This window comes from Coffea arabica, chromosome 7e (assembly GCF_036785885.1).
Source record: "Coffea arabica cultivar ET-39 chromosome 7e, Coffea Arabica ET-39 HiFi, whole genome shotgun sequence".
Taxonomy (NCBI): Eukaryota; Viridiplantae; Streptophyta; class Magnoliopsida; order Gentianales; family Rubiaceae; genus Coffea; species Coffea arabica.
This window is the reverse complement of record NC_092323.1, coordinates 18,427,718-18,449,154: the sequence shown is the minus strand read 5'-3', so window position 1 is coordinate 18,449,154 and position 21,437 is coordinate 18,427,718. Positions and strand designations below refer to the sequence as shown.

General features: G+C 35.0%; 2 protein-coding genes and 1 pseudogene across 2 annotated transcripts; 1 reads left to right on the top strand and 2 right to left on the bottom strand.

Annotated features, from left to right (window-relative positions):
- Positions 1–11,165: 11,165 nt before the first annotated feature.
- Positions 11,166–13,759, top strand: LOC113700344 (uncharacterized). The gene is made up of 2 exons (XM_027220770.2): positions 11,166–11,309; positions 11,482–13,759. Exon 2 carries the CDS (start codon positions 11,513–11,515, stop codon positions 13,136–13,138), a length of 1,626 nt encoding a protein of 541 aa, XP_027076571.1. The 5' UTR covers positions 11,166–11,309; positions 11,482–11,512; the 3' UTR covers positions 13,139–13,759.
- Positions 13,760–15,472: 1,713 nt separating this feature from the next.
- LOC113700345 (probable calcium-binding protein CML29) lies at positions 15,473–16,188 on the bottom strand. The gene has a single exon (XM_027220771.2). It carries the CDS (start codon positions 16,088–16,090, stop codon positions 15,617–15,619), a length of 474 nt encoding a protein of 157 aa, XP_027076572.1. The 5' UTR covers positions 16,091–16,188; the 3' UTR covers positions 15,473–15,616.
- A 3,130-nt stretch (positions 16,189–19,318) lies between these two features.
- On the bottom strand, positions 19,319–19,945 carry LOC113700673 (large ribosomal subunit protein uL16-like; annotated as a pseudogene).
- Between the last annotated feature and the right edge of the window lie 1,492 nt (positions 19,946–21,437).

The window sequence follows — 21,437 nt, the reverse complement described above, 5'->3', positions numbered from 1 at the left end:
TTCAGGTATGACGCCCTCCTCTGAGTTAGATCTTCCTATTGCTTTACGCAAAGGTAAGAGACATTGTACTTCCCATCCTATTTCTAATTTTGTGTCTTATTCTCGTCTCTCTATGTCATATTCTTCTTATGTTGCTTCCCTTGATTCTATCTCCATTCCTAAGTCTATTACCTATGCTCTTAATCATCCTGGTTGGAGATTAGCTATGCAAGAAGAGATGTCTGCTTTGGAACAAAATAGTACTTGGGATCTTGTCCCTCGTCCTTCAGGTAAGCCTGTTGTTGGTTGTAAATGGGTGTACACTATAAAGGTGCAGCCTAATGGTTCTATTGATAGATTGAAGGCTCGTCTGGTAGCTCGAGGATTTACTCAGGTGTATGGAGTAGACTACTTAGAAACATTTTCTCCTGTTGCAAAGATTACCTCGGTTCGCCTTCTTATCTCTTTGGCAGCAACTTACAATTGGCCATTGCATCAGTTGGATGTGAAAAATACATTTCTGCATGGAGATTTAGAAGAAGAAGTATATATGGAACAACCTCCTGGATTTGTTGTTCAGGGGGAGAATTCGCAGTTGGTTTGTCGTTTGAAAAAATCCTTATATGGATTGAAATAGTCTCCAAGGGCTTGGTTTGGCCGGTTTAGTAGTGTGGTCATGGAGTTCGGTCTGACGAGATGTGGAGTAGATCACTCTATATTTTATGGGCATTCTAATGCTGGTAAAATTTTATTAGTTGTTTATGTGGATGATATTGTGATTACAGGTGATGATGTTGTGGGGATCCAGAAACTTAAATCCAATCTGCAGGCAAACTTTCAGACAAAGGATTTAGGTCATTTACAGTATTTTCTGGGTATTGAGGTAGCTCGGTCTAAATATGGGATTTATTTATGTCAAAGGAAATATGTACTCGATATGTTGAGTGAAGTTGTGATGTTAGGTTGCCGACCTGTGGATACTCCTATGGATCCCAATGTGAAATTAGCAAGAGATCAAGGAACATTGCTTGATGATCCTAAGCAATATCGAAGACTTGTGGGTAAGTTAAATTATCTCACTGTAACGAGACCTGACATTTCGTTTGCAGTGAGTGTTATGAGTCAATTTCTTGATACCCCTCGTACTAGTCATTGGGATGCTGTTATACGGATTCTCAGGTATCTTAAGGGTGCACCTGGAAAAGGGTTGCTGTATCAAAATCATGGACACACTGATATTGAAGGATATAGTGATGCAGATTAGGCCGGTTCTGCCTCAGATCGAAGATCGACCACAGGATATTGTGTGTTTGTTGGTGGTAATTTAGTGTCGTGGAAGAGTAAGAAGCAAACAGTTGTCTCCAGATCAAGTGCAGAATCTGAATACCGTGCTATGGCTCACACTGTGTGTGAGTTGGTTTGGTTGAAAAGCATGTTACTTGAAATTGGGTTTGAGTATAAACAGCCTATGAATTTAGTGTGTGATAATCAGGCGGCTGTCCATATTGCGTCTAATCCAGTATTTCATGAAAGGACAAAACATATTGAAGTTGATTGTCATTTCATTCGAGAGAAATTACTTGATGGAGTCATCAAGACATCTCATGTACCGTCTGCAGATCAATTAGATGATTTGTTTACCAAGAGTTTAGGGGGCTCTAGGGTGAAATACCTTTGTAACAAGTTGGGTGCTTATGATATATATGCTCCAACTTGAGGGGGAGTGTTAGGAGAATATTAGTATTCTTGTAGATAATATATTAGTAAGGGTATTCTTATAAATAGTCGGTTAGGTTTGTACTCCTATAAATATTAGTTGGTCACTCATAATACAGTGACTAGATGTTTTCCTCCCAAGATACCTGTTAACAATGATGAAGTGATGGCATAAGTAAAAGGTATGAGCAGGATGAATTAATGTGATGGGGTGGAGGGGGGTGGAGAGAAGAGAGCAGAGGGCCTCTGTTTTTGTACAAGTTGTAGCAATGTATCATTCACATTCGAAAGCAATATTACACCATTGCTTGAAATAATATTGGCGTAATGGTTGTATAAAAGGCAAGGGTAGCTTTCTAGAATTGAATGCTAACCTAGACTTTGCCCTACATTATGTGCTTTTACCTCAATGCCTACATTATGTTTCAACTGCAGTTTTCTTGCAATGATCAAACCGTGTTGCTGATCCTTTATATTTTCAGAGCTGTTTTGAGGTTATTTATTATCTCACTTTGCTTCATTTTCCAGATTAAATTCAGAAGCAGCTTTTTTTCCCCTCTCCCCCTTTTGTTGATGTGTGCTAGGCCTAGTTTCAAGATTGATTCATATCTCCCAATGTGATTTATATTGCATTTTTTGTCACTTGTCCTGAAACACAAGTCTTGGGTGATTAGATCATACTTTAGGGAAACATATGTTGCCTTCTGAGCAAGGTATGTTTAGGACTAATAGCTATGGCTTGTTAGTTAGTTGTAGTTACTGCTGCGCTGGATTGTTTTTGCATGCTACTCGTATCAATCTGCAAGAAAATTCTCTTTTCATCTTATGAATCAAGAGATTCAGTGGTTAATTTCTCGTTTTAGTGCTTGACACATTAATGTTATTGACTGTGGCATATGGGTGCTGTGTTTTTTCAACTGTTTTCTGGTATATTAGATGCAGGTTCTTGTCTAATTTAGAATTTGAATAATGCAACTGAAAGGCAGGTCTCATCTGTTGTGGAGAAGGGGATGCAGTTGACTTGTGGGGTACGATACAATGTTGGTTGGATACAAACTGTCTTCTGCATACAATGACATGAGGATGGTGAATGGTGATACTAATGGTCATCCACTTGAGTTAATGCCTCAATGGGCTGGAGTTAGGATAAGGTTTGAGGCTACCTTTTGTCTAGTAAATTGTGTAGCAAGATATCTCAGATTGACCAAAGTTAGCAGCATTCTTCAGTATTCCACAATTTTGGCTTTAATCCCTTATTGTCATCCAAATGCTCACATGTTTTGTATTAAACATTTAACGACAAAGGGATGAAAGGAATTAATGATCTGATATTCTTCTCAAGCGTATTTTTTTTGCCAGGTTTTGGATGTCTTCACTAGCATACAAATTTCCATTCACCAATGCTGACGTCCTTAAACTTAATCTAGACCTGTGGAAAAGGCACATCCAACATGCGTGCAATACAAGGCGAGGACACCCAACATACAAGGCAAAGAATGATGCTATGAGTATGTGATTTATTGAAGTATGTTAGCTAATTTTTATGCTTTGAAATATTGAAATAAGAAATAAAGAAGAAAGTGGAAAAAATGGTAGAGGGTAAGTTTGGGGCAAACAACAGCAGCAGTAACAACAATAATAATAAGGTGGCAGCTTAGATGGTTAGGAGGATGAGGATTCTATTAAGTGGTGATTAATTCAACGTGAGAGTTAAACATGGAGAAGAAATTGGTTTCCATGCCAATCCTTTGAAGTTTTTTCTTGTCTTTTTTTTTTTTTTTTTTAAGTGATGTTGAGCTATAAGAACAGGCAAAACAATTAATGACATTTTTTTTAACTCCAAAGCTGGTAGAGGTTTTATTATAGTACAGATTTTATGGCTAACTTTGCTAAGCATCACCATTGATCTGCATGGGATGAAATAATTTTGGCTACAGGCTATTTGCTTTTGCATTTAAAATAAGAAAGGGAAGAAATGAGCAGGAGGCTCGATAGTGGCCGAGATCTATTCAAAAATCTCTTCCTCAATGGATTGGACCCTAATGTCAAAACATACAGCACCGTGATTGCTGGCCTCCTTTCAGAAGGTTTGCTCGTCAAAGCTGTAGAGCTTATTGCAAAAATGGAAGAGAAGGGTTGCCTGGCAAATAATGTTACATACACTGTTATTCTGCACGGACTCCTTAAGGGAGGTCATTATGAGGACACATTGGTGCCTCCTGAAGAAATGGTTTGCAGAGGATTCTCAATGGATTCATCTACTTTTTCCATTTTACTTGGTTCATCTGCTGAAAAACAGAAGAATTCTTCTCTACTTATGTTGATGCTGAAGATCAATCCCGATGGCAAGAAGTTTATGGATGGGAGATAGAGAGGACCTTCACATTAGTTGCAACTTTTGGTCCTGCAGTTTTTGGCACCTAAACTTTTATCTGCTGAAACTAAAATTATTTGAGTTCACTTTTGAACTGGGTATTGGAGGAACTCGGTTGGTCATATTTTTGCGAATCCCTCAAAGATCTTTGGTTCTGGTGGAGGAAGCCACAGTCTGTATAGGAATTCATAGAAATTCTCTGCTGTTGGTTGGAATTCTACCACTTCTTCTGGGAGACTTCTTGTTTATCCTTTCATGTAGAACCTCAGTGTGCCATATAACTTCAGAGGAAACTTGTGAAGGACCTTTTTCTTCCTTTTTCATGGTTTTAGTACTCTAGCTTGCATGTAATGTTTGAATTTATTGGAATTAGGAAATGAAACTCGATCTGGAAATATGGTTTGTGATTTTGAATTCAAGAAAAGTTTCAGCATTTTTATAAGTTGGAGGATTTTCTTGTACATAGGATAAAATTTTTTACTTTCATTTCAAATCCTAAACGGAGCCAAGCAGCCAATTTAGAAGTGTAAAAACGTTTTAGGTCCTGCTTTGCATTTAAATTTTGAGGTCCCGTGGATTTTCGTGGTTACATATGAATGCATGTTATAATTGTCGATATTTGTGCAATCAGGTGTTCAGTCAATCTTTAGCTTGGAGGGAGTGAAAAAGGGTGACTAATTAATACTTAAGGCTATTATTCTTCTGTATGTACTATATCATGTCTGCATTTTATTGCACTGTGATCTTTTTCTTCCTTAGCTTTTGATTGTAAGTAATTTCTGAACACTAGAACCAACCATGCTGGAGTCGTACAACTTCAGAGAACATAGAACATAGCCTGTCGAGTGTTGTTTCACTGAAGCTAACATTCGCAAGGGTTACTACATTCTGTTTCAGCTGCTAACAGCTTTCCTGCAATGATCAAACCTTATTGCTGATCTTTTATATCTAGTTCTTGCTATCTTTGCAGGGGGGTTTTTCTTTTCTTTTTTAAAAAAAAAAAAAAAAATTGCAAAGCTGTTTTTGAAGTTATTTATTTTTTCACTTGTTGCATTTTTTTCACTTGTCCTCAAACATAAAGTTTTGGGTGATCAGATCATATTTGCGAGAAAGGCATATCAGTTACATGGACTCATGAACAAAGTATGTACAGGAACTGAAGATATGGTTTAGTAGCTGCTACTAAGCTGGATAATTTTCGCATGCTATATCCTGCGCCCCATTTTTCGAAAATAAAAAGGGTGGTGTTACAGAATGAATTTTTTGTTTTTAAAAAGTAAAAGAAAAGGATTAATTTTCCTACACTGACGGTGTTTTGGATAAATGATAACTATACAAAATTTAAATTTGAAATCCAACTTTTGCATATGTGTCATGAATCTAACGGTAATAGTGTATACACTGTTAGTATATATAAAATTTATCCAAAAGCAAAAGGGCCTAAAAGGGGACTTTAAAAATGTGATGTTGGATTCAAAAGGATAGTCTAAAAAAAATTTTAAAAAAGGGAGCCACCACTTACTAATGAGTTTAGGTGTACTGAGTCACTAAAAAGAGTATTTAATAGAAAAAAACGAAAAGCCTCTTTTAGACGATTCCAGTTTTTGAAAAAAAGAGAAAAAAAAATCGGAAATCACGGTTGAAGAAAGAAAAGGCAAAAATTCGATTGACTCGGATCTAAAGTACCATTTCAACTGAATCAAAATTAGTTGCAAGATTTAATTGAAATTTTCCTAATCTAATCTTTAAACTTATCGCATTTGGATGCTACTATATGAATGCATACGTAAATTTAAAAGGGGTATCGGAAGGGACTAAATGTCCTTTAAAGGTCTAGTTTGTATCAACGCATTAGTTGCAAAATCCAATAATGATCCCTTAAAGGAATCACGAGTATGTAAAAATGAAACTCAAAGAAAAGAAACAAAATTAAAACTTGTGTATATAAATATAAGTAGCCAAAGAAAAAGGAAATGTAACATAATGGATACGGGGGACTAAAACTCGTGAGACAGTTTCCTTTCTTATAGAGGTGTAATAGGGTTCTAAGGTTATGAAAGCAAATATTCTCCCATTTCCCATATTCAAAAGATGATTTTTCTAAATTAAACAAGTAGATGAACTAATTTATTTTCGAATTTTCTAAGTGAAATGCAAATCTAAATGATATGGTTCCCGAGAATAATATGACAAGAAATATCATGCAAATGAAAAAATGACCTAGAAATAAGGAAAATGCATGACAATGCAATAAATGGCACACAAAGAATGAATCTAATGCGTGGATAACTTAAGGGTCTAGTATTGGACTAACATATTTTTACAAGTTCTTACTAGCATCGGACTAATAAGGAAATGGAGGGAGAAGTTATAACTAGCGTTGGACTAGTGTCGTGATATTTCTCGTCCATACTTTATAATAAAACAAATAAAGTATGAATAAATAAACACATAAGAGTACATAAAGCACATACAACATAAGAATAATATCTAGATGCAAAAATTCTAATGAAAGTGGATAAAACATATAAGCATATAAACATATGAGTTACGTAAACACGTAAAACCTAACTATTATATTGAGGAATCTAATTACAATTTAAAAGGACAAATATAAGAAAATAAACATATTTTTTACATTTGTCATTAATCTAACTACAACTTTTGCAAAATATAACTTATATATTATATTTACGTATCTAATTATAAATTTTGTGAAAGAAAAATATAACTTATCGATTACATTTCAGGTATTCGAGTGCTCTCTAAATAATTATAAGACTTGAAATAAATAAATAAATAAACATAGAAATGAGCATGGGCTAAAAGTAAATAAATAGAAAAATAAAAAACACATAAAATACGTAGGAGCACGTAAGAGCTGGTAAACATTTGGCCCACTTCCTCATTCTATCAATAAATATCCCAAGAAATAGGAAAGGAAATCCAAGGAAACGAAATCAGTAGAAACCTCTGTTTTCAGACTCGGACCGGACCGGCCGGTCGAACCGGTCGAACCGGAAACCGGCCAGGTAGCCGGTCCGAGTCACATTAGAAAACCGGAAATTTAAAATCCGGTCAAAGCCGGTCAAAAACCGGGTTTGACCGGGTTTGACCGGGAAAAAACCGGTTTTTCCGGTTCAACAGTAATTTTTTTTTAAAAAAATTCAAACTTTTTAATATTATGTTTTGACCCCCTAAATTGTTAAAACTTATTGATATAGCTCAAATATTTGATACTTTATAAATATTGTCCTAAAATTTGATGTTATTTTTCAATTAAATTCATAATTTTAATTCTAAACTTGTTAATATTTATTAAATAATATAAATTGCTACTTGATTGTTCTAATTTCTTTGTATTTTCTTGTTAAATATATTTGAAACATCAAATATATATGAATATGCCTTTATTAATATCAATATATTATTAGATATTATATATATAATATTTTAATTTTTAAATAATTTTTATTTATGACGTCATCCGGTTCGACCCCTATCGACCCCCGGTCGAACCCATTGACCCCTGACCCCTGACCTCGGCCGAGTCGCTATCCGGTCCGGTTCTGAAAACATAGGTAGAAACTAGAAAGCCAGCAATGAAACGGGTCAACATGGCCGGTCAAGGAGCGGCTAGTTTTCTAGCCATAGTCACCGGAAACTGAGAAATTTTGGCCGAAAAATTCACCGGAAAATCAGCCTGGAAGAGTTTTTTTTTTTTTATAGGAATCAAAAACTCTTAACACTTGATAAATATGTCTAGTACCTTGGTATAAACCCAAAATCATCAAGTTTGCATAAACAAAACTCCAAAGTCGTGAACACAGAACTCACTTTTTACTCGTTATTTCACAAAAACTTTCAAAGAAATCTTAGTCCATCCCCACCAGAAGCTTCACAGAGCCATATATGGGAAATAACATTATTCAAATGCAAACAGAGGCCAAAACCATCTGTCTAAGAATCCACCATTTTCGACATTTTTGAGGTTCAAAGGAACGGGTTTCTTATTTTTTGTTCATAAGTCCAAGGTTTTTGGTTGTAACATGCTGTTAGCTTCCAAAATAGAGAGAAATGAACATGAAACTAAAGTGAAAATGAACATACGATCAAACACCGAATCATGGGAGTTGGTACTTTAGCTTGCCTGTCAATTTTACTTCGCATAACTAAGATTTGAATTTATTGGAAATAAGAAAAGAAATGAAATGGCATATATAGTTTGTGACTTTGAATTGCTAGAAAAGTTTTAAGCTGCATTTCTGTTATTTCGAGAGAATTTTTTTTCTAAGTCCTAAATGGTGCCAAAGGTGCAGCCAGTTCAAAAGTGTAAAAACTTTCTAGACTAGTTTCTTGCTTTGAATTCATAGTTTGAGGTCCCATAGATGAGTCATGGTCATTGATTTGTTTTCACTGCATTTGACTGAAATCCAAACCCTTTTTAAGTGTGATCCAGAAAAATTATTCTGATCACTTCCCCTTTAATTGCCAATGCTGTACTAAATTGAACAGACATTCTCAGTAGAAATGTGGCAAAAAAAATTGTGTTTTCTTGCAATAACTTGGAATAGTTCATCCAAGAAACTGTCCGTCTTTTTTTTTTTTCTTTCTCTTTTTTTTTTTTTTAAATAAATCCAGTTGCTTCTCGACAATAGACTTGATTATGGGATTCTTTAATCCTAATATTTGGTTGTTCTTAAGTTACAATAATAACTGAGGAGTTGGTTTTTATTGCTAACTGCTATTAGGTCATCATGTGCAATAGTTTAAATAATAATAATAAAAAAAAAGAGTCTTACTGGCACGTCAAAATGGTAATAATATAATACTTTTTCTAGTCTAACAAGTTTCGTATCTATCAATTTTATTTATTTTTTAATTCTTGTTCTTTTTTGGTAGAGCAGGAAAGCAGTGGAATTTTTAGTGCAGAGTGCGAAGATTTGATGTGAGTTCAAAATGGATAGAAACAATTAATTAGGTATTGAAATGAATGGAATTAGTTATAATGAATTCTATATGGAAGGAATTGGTATTTAAATCATTTTGTCAAACGAAATATTTTGCTCCATAATGATGTTTTAGATAAGTATCTAATGCAGAAGAATGATTGATTATTTCTATTGTTTGTGGAAGAAATAAACTGTCTAGTGACCCATAAACAATGTGGAGAAGTGATCTTTCATTGATCTGCCATACAGCTCTTCTGTGCAGATCCCCTTATCATCAATGGACTCCTGACATATACGAAGGAGTGCGGTTCGTCCGAGAAATTCCTACCTCTCTATCTATCTCTGTGATGTTTGGATTTTTCAAAACTCCATGGACATGTAAAGAGAAATGCTATCCCCACTCAAACCAAGACATGAGGCAGGGTCAAGATCTATTTTGTGATAAACAAATCTATTTTGTGAGATCGTTATTATGGGTAGTTTCTACAAAGGATCGGACTAATGACGTATACAAAACTTGAATTCTTGATGTAGATATTACATAGTTGGTTTTCATCCTTCAAAGACTACGAGTGTGATAGGAGCATCCGTTAACAAAAGAATTACCCTAAGATGATCATCTCATGGCTATTGAAAATGAATTAAATCAAATGGTTCTATTTCTCAATCTTTTTGACCTGCTTTGCTCCTACGGAACCAAGGTCGAAAAGATTGAAGTATGTTTTCGATATTGCTTGCACTAATTAGGGATGTGGTCATGTGTTGCAAAGAGAATAACGGTGGCATGTTTTGAATGCTGTTAAGAAGATTAATAAGTGTTTGGATTGCATTTTCCATGATTTTTCATGGAAAAATTACTGTAGCGATTTGATGTATGTGAGGAAAAAAGGTAATAGAGAAATGTGATCACGGAAAACGACGTAATTTTCCGACGGAAAACGGCAATCCAAACAAGGCTGAACATTTAATTTTGTGTCCTAAGGTGGAGATTTCAAAAAGGCCTTGTAGAATTTGTCTCCAGAATGAAGTTTAGATACGTTTTCTGGTTTAAATGTTGAACGTTTAATTTAATTTGATGGATGCATGACTGCATGTAACTAACAGTAATTGGGAATAATTCTTCAAATGTGCTAAATCTGCTTTAAACTGGATACATTGGGGGACTAAAATTGTTGTTGTCAAAATTTTAGGGATTAAAAATCCATATGGGCTAAATGTTAGGGACTAGATTCGTTTTTACTAAAATTTTAAGGATTAAAACCATACAGGTGCTGAACATTAACGATTTGTAACACTCTGTTTTCTTGTTTTCCATGAAACTCTTTACAATTTAAAAACGTTGGTCATACCAGCACCAGCTGTATATAATTTTCACAATAAAACTCCAAAATTTATCCAGCAATTAAAGCAATACAATGGTATGCCAGAAGTAACTGAACAAAACAGCCAAACCTATGACACAAAAAACCAAAGTACAATGACAAAGGAGTTGGACCAATAGTATGGAAATGAAACCAAATGGTGTTTGCTTTTTCCCTTTTTGTCTTGCCTCTTTTATCTTTTTTTTTTCTTTCTTTAAAGAAAAAGCAAAACCAAAAGCCAATATAAAAGGATAATATATGTGAAAGTAGACAACAGATAGATGAACATTAAAAATAACTACTAGAGGATAAACAGAGGAAAAGAAATTAACATATAGAAAATGGAAGATTACCAGAGAAATGAGGAAGAGTGAGGCCTGTTTGAGGTTTCGGTGTTTTTGGTAAAATAGCACTTTTAAAGCATTTTGTAAACGTCATCCCAAAAAATTAGAAGAGTAACTTTTGGTGTTAAAAGTATTTTTAACAAAAAGATTAAACTTGGTGCTTTTAGAATAACTTTTTTATTTAAAAAATAAAAAATAAAATTTTAAAAATAAAATAATAAATTTAATCATTTTATCTTATATCATGAACTAAATAAAGAAAAAAATATATTTTAAAATTACATATTATCCAATACAATAAGTATTTAATAAATTATATTTTTAAATAGGAGTATATTTTAAAGTACTTAATCACTTGATAGTGATACGCACTTTGATTAAATATTCTATTAGGAAATTACTTTTTAATAAACTATGCTGCCCAAACGTCCAGAAAAGTACTTAAGCGCTTTGAAATTTGCCTGAAGGATTCCAAATCCTCATCAGCTGAAGAAGTAGTAGCAGATGATACCGATGCAGAGAAGATCTTCTTCTGCGGTAAGGGTTTCCATTGCTCGGTCTCAGGAAGCAGCGGCTTCATTAGGTACTACTGCTCCTGCAGGTGGAACTACTCTTGCATCATTTCTCTCTGCATCCCCAAACCATAAACCCCATTTGGCTTTTTATTCTGCTATTAGTAGTAAATTTAAGAGTTCTTCTGAAAAAGCTCTGAAATTTCAACCTGAATTAAGGAATGATATTAATAATGTCAACAGTCTTGATGATGCTTTGAGCTTGTTCGAGCGGATGGTCCGGGTGAGGCCTCTGCCTTCTGTTATTCAATTCAATCAACTGCTGACTTGTATTGTTAAGATGAAGAATCATTATTCTTCAGTTGTTTCCCTTTTTAGAGATATGTGTGTCCAGGGCATTCCTGTTGATGAGCGCACCCTCAATGTAGTGATTAATTGTTACTGCGTTGTGGGCCGAGTGGATTTAGCTTTTTCTACATTGGCTGGCTTCTTCAAACGTGGTTTTGTTCCCAATGTAGTCACCTTTGGCACTTTGCTTAAGGGACTTTTTCGAGAACAAAAGGTTCCTCAGGCACAAGAATTGTTCAAAAAGATGATCAAGGAAAAACTTTGTAAACCCAATGAAACTATGTTGGCCATTGTGATAGATGGGCTCTGTAAGGCAGGAAACACTCAAATAGCCATTGAATTCCTCAGAGCAATGGAAAAACGAGGAAGTCCTTGTAAACCGACTGCAATTATTTATAATACCGTCATTGATAGCTTGTGCAAGCATAAAATGGTTGATGAAGCTCTTGCCCTCTTACAGGAGATGATTGAAAAGGACATTCCCCCGAATGTTGTCACTTACAGTTGTTTGATTCAAGGTTTCTGCAGTTTAAGTAAATGGAAGGATGTTGACAAGCTCTCTGCGGAGATGAAGGTTTGTAAAATTGTTCCAAATGTTATTACTTTCAATATAGTGGTGGATGCACTATGTAAGGAAGGGCATATAGAAGATGCTGAAGAGGTAGTCCAGATCATGATCCAGCAAGATCAAAATCCCGACCTGGTCACATACAGTTCCTTAATGGATGGGTACTGTTTACAGAGTCGAATAGATGACGCAAGTAGAGTTTTCAATACCATGGTTGCTAGTGGCCTTACACCCGATCTCCATTGCTATGGTATTCTGATAAATGCCTATTACAAGACCAAGAAAGTGAATGCAGCCATGAAGCTCTTTCGAGAGATTCCACATAAAGGTTTAACACCTAATATTGTTATTTATAACACTGTGTTGCACGGGTTATTTAGTTCAGGAAGGTATCTTAGTGCACGAGAAATTTTCAAGGAGATGCAAGCTTCTGGCATGAAGCCTGATTTTCACACTTACTGTGTGGTACTGGATGGATTATGCAAGACTGGACATGTCGATGAAGCATTGGAGTTATTTCATGCAACTGAAGCCAATGGAACAGATCTTTACATTGAAATGTACAATATCATGCTTGATGGGTTGTGTAAATGCAGGAGGCTCGATAGTGCCGGAGATCTTTTCAAAAATCTCTCCCTTAAAGGATTGGACCCTGATGTCATAACATACAACACCATGATTGCTGGCCTGCTTTCAGAAGGTCTGCTCATCGAAGGCAAAGAGCTCGTTGGAAGAATGGAAGAGAAGGGTTGCTTGGCAAATAGTGTTACATACAATGTCATTCTGCAAGGACTCCTTAAGGGAGGTCATTATGAGGACGCATTGGTGTATCATGAAGAAATGGTTCGCAGAAGATTATCATTGGATTCAGCTACTTTTTCCATTTTGCTTGGTTTAGCTACTGAAAAACAGAAGAATCCTTCTCTACTTATGTTGATGCTGAAGATTGATCCTGATAGCAAGAAGTTTATGGATGGGAGATAAAGAGGACCTTCACATTATTTGCAACTTTTGGCGCTGCAGTTTTTGGCACCTAAACTTTTGTCTGCTGGAACTAAAACTATTTGAGTTCACTTTTGAACTGGGTATTGGGGGAACTCCGTTGGTCATATTTTTGCGAATCCCTCAAAGATCTTTGGTCCTGGCGGAGGAAGCCACGGTCCATATGGAAGTTTGATTGATAATTGTAGCAGTTCATAGAAATTCTCTGCTGTTAATTGGATTTCTATCACTTCTTCTGAAAGACTTGTTGTTTATCCTTTTGTGGAGAACCTCAATATGGCATATCACTTAAGAAGTAAATTGTGAAGGCTCTTTTTCTTTATTTTTCATGGTTTTAGTACTTTAGCTTGCATGTAATGTTTGTTTATTGGAATTAGGAAATGAAACTAGATCCGGAAATATAGTTTGTGATTTTGAATTTATTGAAAAGTTTCAGCATTTGTATAAATTGGAGAATTTTCTTGTAAGTAGGATAAAATTGTTACTTTCATTTCAAATCCTAGATGGAGCCTAGCAGCCAATTTAGAAGTGTAAAAACGTTTTAGACCATTGTCCTGCTTTGGATTTAAATTTTGAGGTCCCATGGATAGTCATGGTTATATATGAATACATGTTATAATTGTTTATATATGTGCAATCAGTTGTTCAGTCAATCTTTAGCTTGGAGGGAGTTAGAAAAGGGTGACGAATATACTTAAGGTTATTATTCTGCTGTATGTACCATATCATATCTGCATTTTTTCCCTTAGCTTTTCATTGTTAGTAAATTCTGAACACTAGAACCAACCCTGCTGGAGTTGTCCAACTACAGAGAACATAGAACAAAGCCTGTCAAGTGTTGTTTTACTGAAGCTGACATTCGCAACTTCTTTGACAGTAATATTAATCGATTACTTGAAATAATATTGGTGTAATGGGCTGTACTAAAAGGCGTGGGTTGCTACATTGTGTTTCAGCTGCTAACAATTTTCCTGCAATGGCCAAACCTTGTTGCTGATCTTTTATATCTAGTTCTTACTTTCTTTGGGGTTTTTTTTTTTTTTAATTTTCCAAAGCTGTTTTTGAAGTTATTTATTTTCTCACTTTGCTGCATTTTCCTGATTAAAATGTAGAAGAAGCCCCCTTCTTTTCGCATGTACCAGTTTCAAGACCTGTTCTTTTCTGTCAATGTAATTTATGTTGCATTTTTTTGTCACTTGTCCTCAAACATAAGTTGGGTGATTAGACCATATTTGCGAGGAAGGTATCTCTATGAAATGGGCTTATGAGCAAAGTATGTGCAGGAACTAAAGATATGGCTTATAAGTTGCTTTGGCTGCTACTAAGCTGGATAATTTTTGCATGCTATTCATATTAACCTGCATGAAAATGCTTTTCTAATCTTATGAATTGAGAGATTCAGTCGCTTTTTTCTTTTGTTAGTGCTTGATATGTTAATTTTACTGTCTGTGGAATATGGATGCTCTGTTTTATCATCTGTTTTCTGGTATATGAGATGCAGATTTCAGAATTTTTATAATGCAACTGAAAGGCAGGTCTCATCTGTTGTGGAGCAGGGGATGCAATTGTCTTATGCACTATGATACAAACTATCTTCTGAAGACAAGGACATGATATTTCTCGGGGAGGATGGTGATCCTGATGGCTATTCACATTGAGTTACAGTCCCTGGAGTCAGGATAAGGTTCCACGGTATGTCAAAGTTAGCATTATACGGTATTCCACTTTTTTGGCTCTGATCCCCTTATTAACTGTCATTTAAATGCTTGTACGTTAGTTGAGTATAAGGTTTCAAAGATAAAAGGGATAAAAGGAATCAACCATTTCATTGACATTGATATGCTTCTCTTGAGGAATTTTGCTTGCCAAGTTTTAGATGTCTTCATTAGGAAACGAATTTCCAGGCTTCGATTGTTACTTCCTGAACTTCATGTTATATGGCCAATTTGGCTAAGCAATACCTTTGATCTCGAACTGTTGATCAGTAATTTGTATCGAAACGGCAAATTAATTCATACGAGAACAGCAAATCTGTACGAAATTGTATAATATTCCTCTTGTTTGGAAATGATTGAAGGACTATAGATATGCTTTGGAATTTGATAGTGATAGCATAAATTTGTCCACACATTCTAAAGTGAAGGCAAAACAAATAGAAGTTTGTAAGCATATTTACAAGAATAAAGATGTACTAGAGGATTCGAAGTTAGGTCGATTGATATCGGGAAAATGGTCATGTATATTAGATCTAAGTTTTCATTTTCTAGTACTTACAAATGTTAACCTAAAGTAAAAAACATATTTCAAAAAATAAAATAACTGAAGTAACATTATTTTATGTTCTTATTCCTTATTTTTGAAACAAATACATATCCATGCTTATGCATGGGTTACAAACTAGTACTACTGCTTTATGCCTGTTGTATTTGTCCATTAGATATGGAAAACCAGAACAGAATTCTAGAGGAGGGCATTGACAATAAGCTTGAAGTCCTCATAACTTATAGCTCCATCTCCATCCCCATCAACAGAAGCAATAATACTCTGGCAATCTTGAAGAGACAAATCTTGTCCCATATTTTCCACAACTTCAAACAGTTCTTCACCGGTCACAAACTCTTCCCCCTGAAAATCCAAGGCTGCAAAAACCCTCCTGAGAATAGTTGAGAGGCCACCAAGTCCAAGGTCCTTGGTGTTCAAATCAAGAAACTCTGTAATGCTTAGCAGTCCATCTTTGTTAGTGTCACCTTTTTGCATCATAGCCTGAATATCTGCCTCAGCTGGATTGTATCCTAGTGATCCCATGATCCCACCAAGCTCTGCTGCAGAAATTTGGCCATCACTGTCAGCGTCGAAAGCCCGAAAAGCCTCCACCAGCCTCAGAACATGACTAAGCATATCAAGTTCAGCAGATAGAGGCCCCTCTTGAGCCATTGGTGAATTTTTTTGAATCTATCTATGTATTGCTTCAGATTTTTGTATACAAATAGAGACAAGAAAAAAGAAATAAGATGGTCTCGATGAAAAAAGTATGCACAGCTTGATTTATAAGTTCATTGCCACATTTTGTAGAGGGAAAATGTTAGTGCTGGTCAATTTCCAAAGTTATTCTTCATAATCTAGTGAATTAAGTTATGGCCAAGAGGGTAGATTCTTATTCTTTTTAGATAGGTCAATTTCTGATTGTAATTTGTATTCTAGAATATCTCCAGATTCCAAGCAAATCAAGATAGAGTGTGCTTGAGTTAGCGAACAAAAATCATGGCGTCCACAGTTTCCAGTAATCGTGGGACCAATATTCAAGTTTTACGAGATATATTCCTTCTCCTCCTGCCCTCCCCCTTCCCTCTCTCAATTTGGTCTCTGGCAATGGAAGAAGAGAAGGGGAAAAAGAAAATGTCGGACCAAGTTGCAAGAACAATCCACCTTATTATGCATCTCTTCTAAGAGGTTGCTGCAAACTCATATTGGTGGAGATTGACTCTAACAAAGGGCATAAGCTTGGTCCCCCTTAATAAAGTGATTAAGGGTGAAATCTCAGAATTTAGATATTTTGGGTTCAAATCTTTCATTTGCCTTTTTCAATTCTTAAATCTCACCGTTTCTCTATTGATAGGGTAAAAAAAAAAGGGAGAAGCTCGATTTGTCGAGTCTAATAATATATTCTAACATTAACAGTTGAGGTATGGGATATTTTTCTTTTGAGCTTTATTGGTGACTCGCAAAGTTGAAGCATGGAATCTATTCCTTGGCATATGTCGGTAACCCGCTTATACTAAATTTATGGAGGAATTGTTAGCATATAAAGAAGCAGCGGAGGATAGTTGACATGTGTAAAAAGTGTGAGAAGAGAAATATAATAATTACAAACACGTAAAGCACATCTTATTCTCGCATCCAAATCAGAATAAAATTTTAGGCAAAATTGCCTTTATAAACAATCAAGACGCTCACTAGTTTTTCGTAATTTCTCTTTCACTCCTCTCAGTTGAATACAATACTCAAACACCTTATATCTAACTTTTGAATACAATACTCAATAATTCGAAACTTTTGATTTAGTTATGCCAATAGAAATGAATTTGGTTCATCGAAATGAATGAGAATTATGAGTGTGATTTTTTGAAGTGTCGAATTGTCACTCATATATGCATGCAATATAAATGCAAAGTGTGCAAACAGTTACTGAGAAAATGCATTACATCAAACTATCAATTGGCTATGTGGAAAGACATTGGACATTAATTCTTGATCATATCCCTATATGTAAGCAGTGATGGAGTTAGGATGTATCATCAATTGGGGCAATATTGTAAATCTGATATGATGCTACTATGCAAAGGGGAAAAAATCTGATTTAAGATTATGCTCTATTAAAGGAAAATATATTTTCTAAATTTTGGAGCAATTATAAGAAAATTACAAAAATTTGTAAAGATTTCTAGCCTACTCTTTAAATATTTGCAAAGTAGATATGAACGTGGATGTACATGCTTAAGATTGTAGCACTTTGTCCAATCTCTTTATATGTATCCTAGTAATCGATGCACACTTGGTCTGTGTGCACCCAAAAAAAAAAACATTTGTAAAAATCACATTTATGAATTTCATATTTTGCAAAAAAATATATATAGGAAATTGAATATAATAGAATTTTGTAAGTGGATGGTAACTTATAACATGCTATTAGTCGTTTAAGGAAAAAGGAGATTATGCAAAACCAAAAAAAAAAAAATGATAGAAGATCATGAATGAATTGAATGAGTGGAAAAGTTCAGCTAATTCACAGTTGTGAATTGAGTACCAATGGAGTTAATGTTTACTTGTAGAGGCATTCATATTCACAATTGGTACGGTTTTTTTTTTGGGGCTAATCAAAGAGATTAGGACTACTTACCTATATATTTAAAGGGTGCAATTGGAAGTTTAAAAAGTGTCGACGGTATGTTAATATTAAAAATTAATACTTTGCTATATATTGTATAGACTAGTACTTAGCAAATCCGATGCGTCTGCACCAAATGTTTAAAATACTACATTTTTCAAAATCATTTTTGTAAAATTTAATTTAATATTTTCAAAATAAATATATAGAAAATGAATAAAGTACTTTTTTTAGTGGAAAATTATACATTTAATGCATAATGAAATGTCTAAAAATGGTAGAGGATCAAGAATGAATGATTGGAGAAGTTTAGATAACATACAGTTGTCAATTAATTAGTAGTAGGGTTAATGTGCAATTGTGAAAATAATAGTATTCAAATTCAAATTTAGCATGTTTTTAACTTTTTTTTTTGTCTGAATCAAAGAGGTTAGAACCTCTTCACCCTTAAAAATTATTGGTACAGGGGAAAGTTCAAGGGGTGACTATGGTGTCTTAACACCACAAAGTGGTACTCCAAATTCATAGTTACATATAGATATAAATGTACATATATGGGTGTAGATTTGTAGATAACTGTGGTATATAAAGAATAAGAATTAATCTTTCCTACACTAACCGTGTATACGATGTCAGTGTTAGATGAATGATAAATATACAAAATTTAAATTTAAAATTCAACTTTTGCGCATATATCATTAATCCAACGGTGATAGTGTATACACCATCAGTTTATATAAAATTTACTCAAAAAATATTCTAACTTTCAACACCAATATCATCCTCCAAAATCAATTAGGATCCAATACTCTTGGACACTAACCGAACTAGAATTCTGCTTGAGAGAGGGGTAAAAACGAAATGTATTGCAATAAGTAATTAGTTTTCTATACTTGCCAATATACAGGATGCCTATTAATTAAAAACTACAAAAAGTACAGCTCTTCATAAAAAAAAAAAACAAAAAAAAAGCTTACAAAGAGAAATTTGGCAGATACATTTTTCAATATAAGTTCCAATTTTTTTTAAGGGATAATTTCAAAAACCTCCCCTAAGGTTTCTAACAATTTCATTGACCTCCCCTGAGGTTTCCACAATTACACTGACCTCCCTTGAGGTTTAAGATTTTTATAACAAAATCAGCCCATGATATCAAAAGTGAACATAAAAAAGTGTTTTCAGGAAAGAGAGGAAAATTTATTCCCATAAATGCCCCTGAGGTAGGTATACAAGTTATATTAGTGAATTAATGAAAACTAACAAAAACCAGAAATAAATTAGAAAAAGTAAGGGGATGTAAGTGAAATAAGGAAAAAGAGTGGCATTAGCATCAGAAATAAAAACCATAAATAAACTAGAAGAAGCTTGGCATTAGCACCATCTGGAACAATACGATGCTCTTGTTTCCATTTGACACAGTTTGGTGAATTCTCATTTCGTGCTAATTATGATTTTTTGGCGACGAGGAAACTTGAACCTAGCATGACTCAAAGCTGAGATGAGCATGGTGGCTGTTAGCATCCTTGCAGCATGCAAAGAGAAGTACCTGACCAATAGCAACACGAGCACATGTTCCTTATGGCTTCCCAAAAGCACCCCTCATACCATATTGAAGCCTATCAACTCCAGCAAATTGAAAACATCTTGTTAATATGCAGGACATGGAAAGGGTTAACTCTAACCCTCAAATAGAATGCGTCCTTCCCAGCATACTTAGTCATGTACTTGTTGCAAGCAGTACAAACAGCCTCAAGTGCTTCACTAGAGACATTCTCACTTTCCAAGAATGGGAACTCATCAGCTCCCTTCTTTTTCATGCCAACATCATAGATCTTGATCTTTGGATCTAGAACACTACGGCAGTACCTTGACTTTGGATAGGATTTATTTTTTATTTTCAACATATTATGAACCAGCATTAAGAAGGAAGCCACTTTCACTTTAAGCATCAATATTTAAGGTGGAAAAGAGTGATTTGTTGCAGAAACTAAGGTGGAAGAGAGTGAATTGAACAGGTTCATGAGCAGTGCAGAAACTAAGTTAAATAAATAGAAATGCAATCCAAGACTATCCAAAACACCATCTGCCTTAAAGCAATTCAGGCAGAGGGTGAGGATTGCAAAACCATTGTTTAGTCATAGTTTCACACAACACCATATACAAAAGCATGAATAGGCAGCATATTAATGAACTATACTTCACAAAGCACCACTAAGCACAAAAGAAGAGAAATGTAAGCATAACAGTAGCAATTATAAATGCAAGCTAAAACTACTGCTGGTGCTAATATTGGCAGAGTTAAGAGTTGCAGCTGCATTCATGCTAACAGATGTAGCAGCATGAGCATCACCAGGGGCTTGAACAGGAGCTGTTGACAGATGATTAGTTGGTTGAGCAAGTTCTCGTGCAACTCTTCTGTGAGAACCTGTTGCAGCATTTGTCAAAGTAGCATTTGAAGGCCTTCCTCTCTGCAGTTGTTCAAAATAGAAGAGCTTGTGCCTTACTGAATACATATGGAGCAGCACTAGAATGGATTTCATAATAAAAGAGCCCGTACCTTTCTTTTAGAGGCAATTGTACCTGCCTATACAATAACCTGAACATTTGTGGTGGCATTTCCAGTAGACGGACTTGAATTCCTACCTTTACTTGAATGCACAATAGGCACCTTTCCATGTGCATGATCCTGTCATAACAAATTTACATGTTAAAGTAATATGACTAGGTAACACTAAGGACTAATTGCATAATTCAAACATGATTTATACCCTGAGAACAGATCCTTGCAGTCCTAAATTTGCAATTCCTCTGCCTGGTTTCCCTCTTCTAGTTGGCATCTGTCATGAAGTAAACAACATAAGCAGTTGATGAGTCAAGAAAGAACATTTAATTTGTACAAATATGTGTATGATGATACCTGTTGAGCATGAGTATTAGCTGGATTCTTTCTTTGCACAGGAGCTCTTTGACATGTTCTCATGTTGTGACCAAACTAACCACAATTTTCACACTTTAAGATACTAGACCTTTTTGGCTGAGATGAAGGTCCTTCATCATGTTCTCTTTTTCTGTTAACTCTTGGTCTACCAGGAGCTCTTCTCAAAGGAGGGGGCGATACAACCTTAGGAGTAATTTCATGCATAGGAGGCCATATCTTTTCATAAGGTATAGGGTGAATCATAGAAGCATATGCCTTCAAGTAAATGTCTTTGGAGAACCAATGATCACAGTAATCTTCCAACTTTTCCATTTTGTAGATATTGCCAAGTGCATCATGTTTGCAAGGAAATCCAACTAATTGGAAGCCACCACGGTCACAGGTCCTTTAGTTTAAATTGACTATGAACGATCTGTCCATATCATCAACCTCAAATGTATTATCACTTGCCATATTTA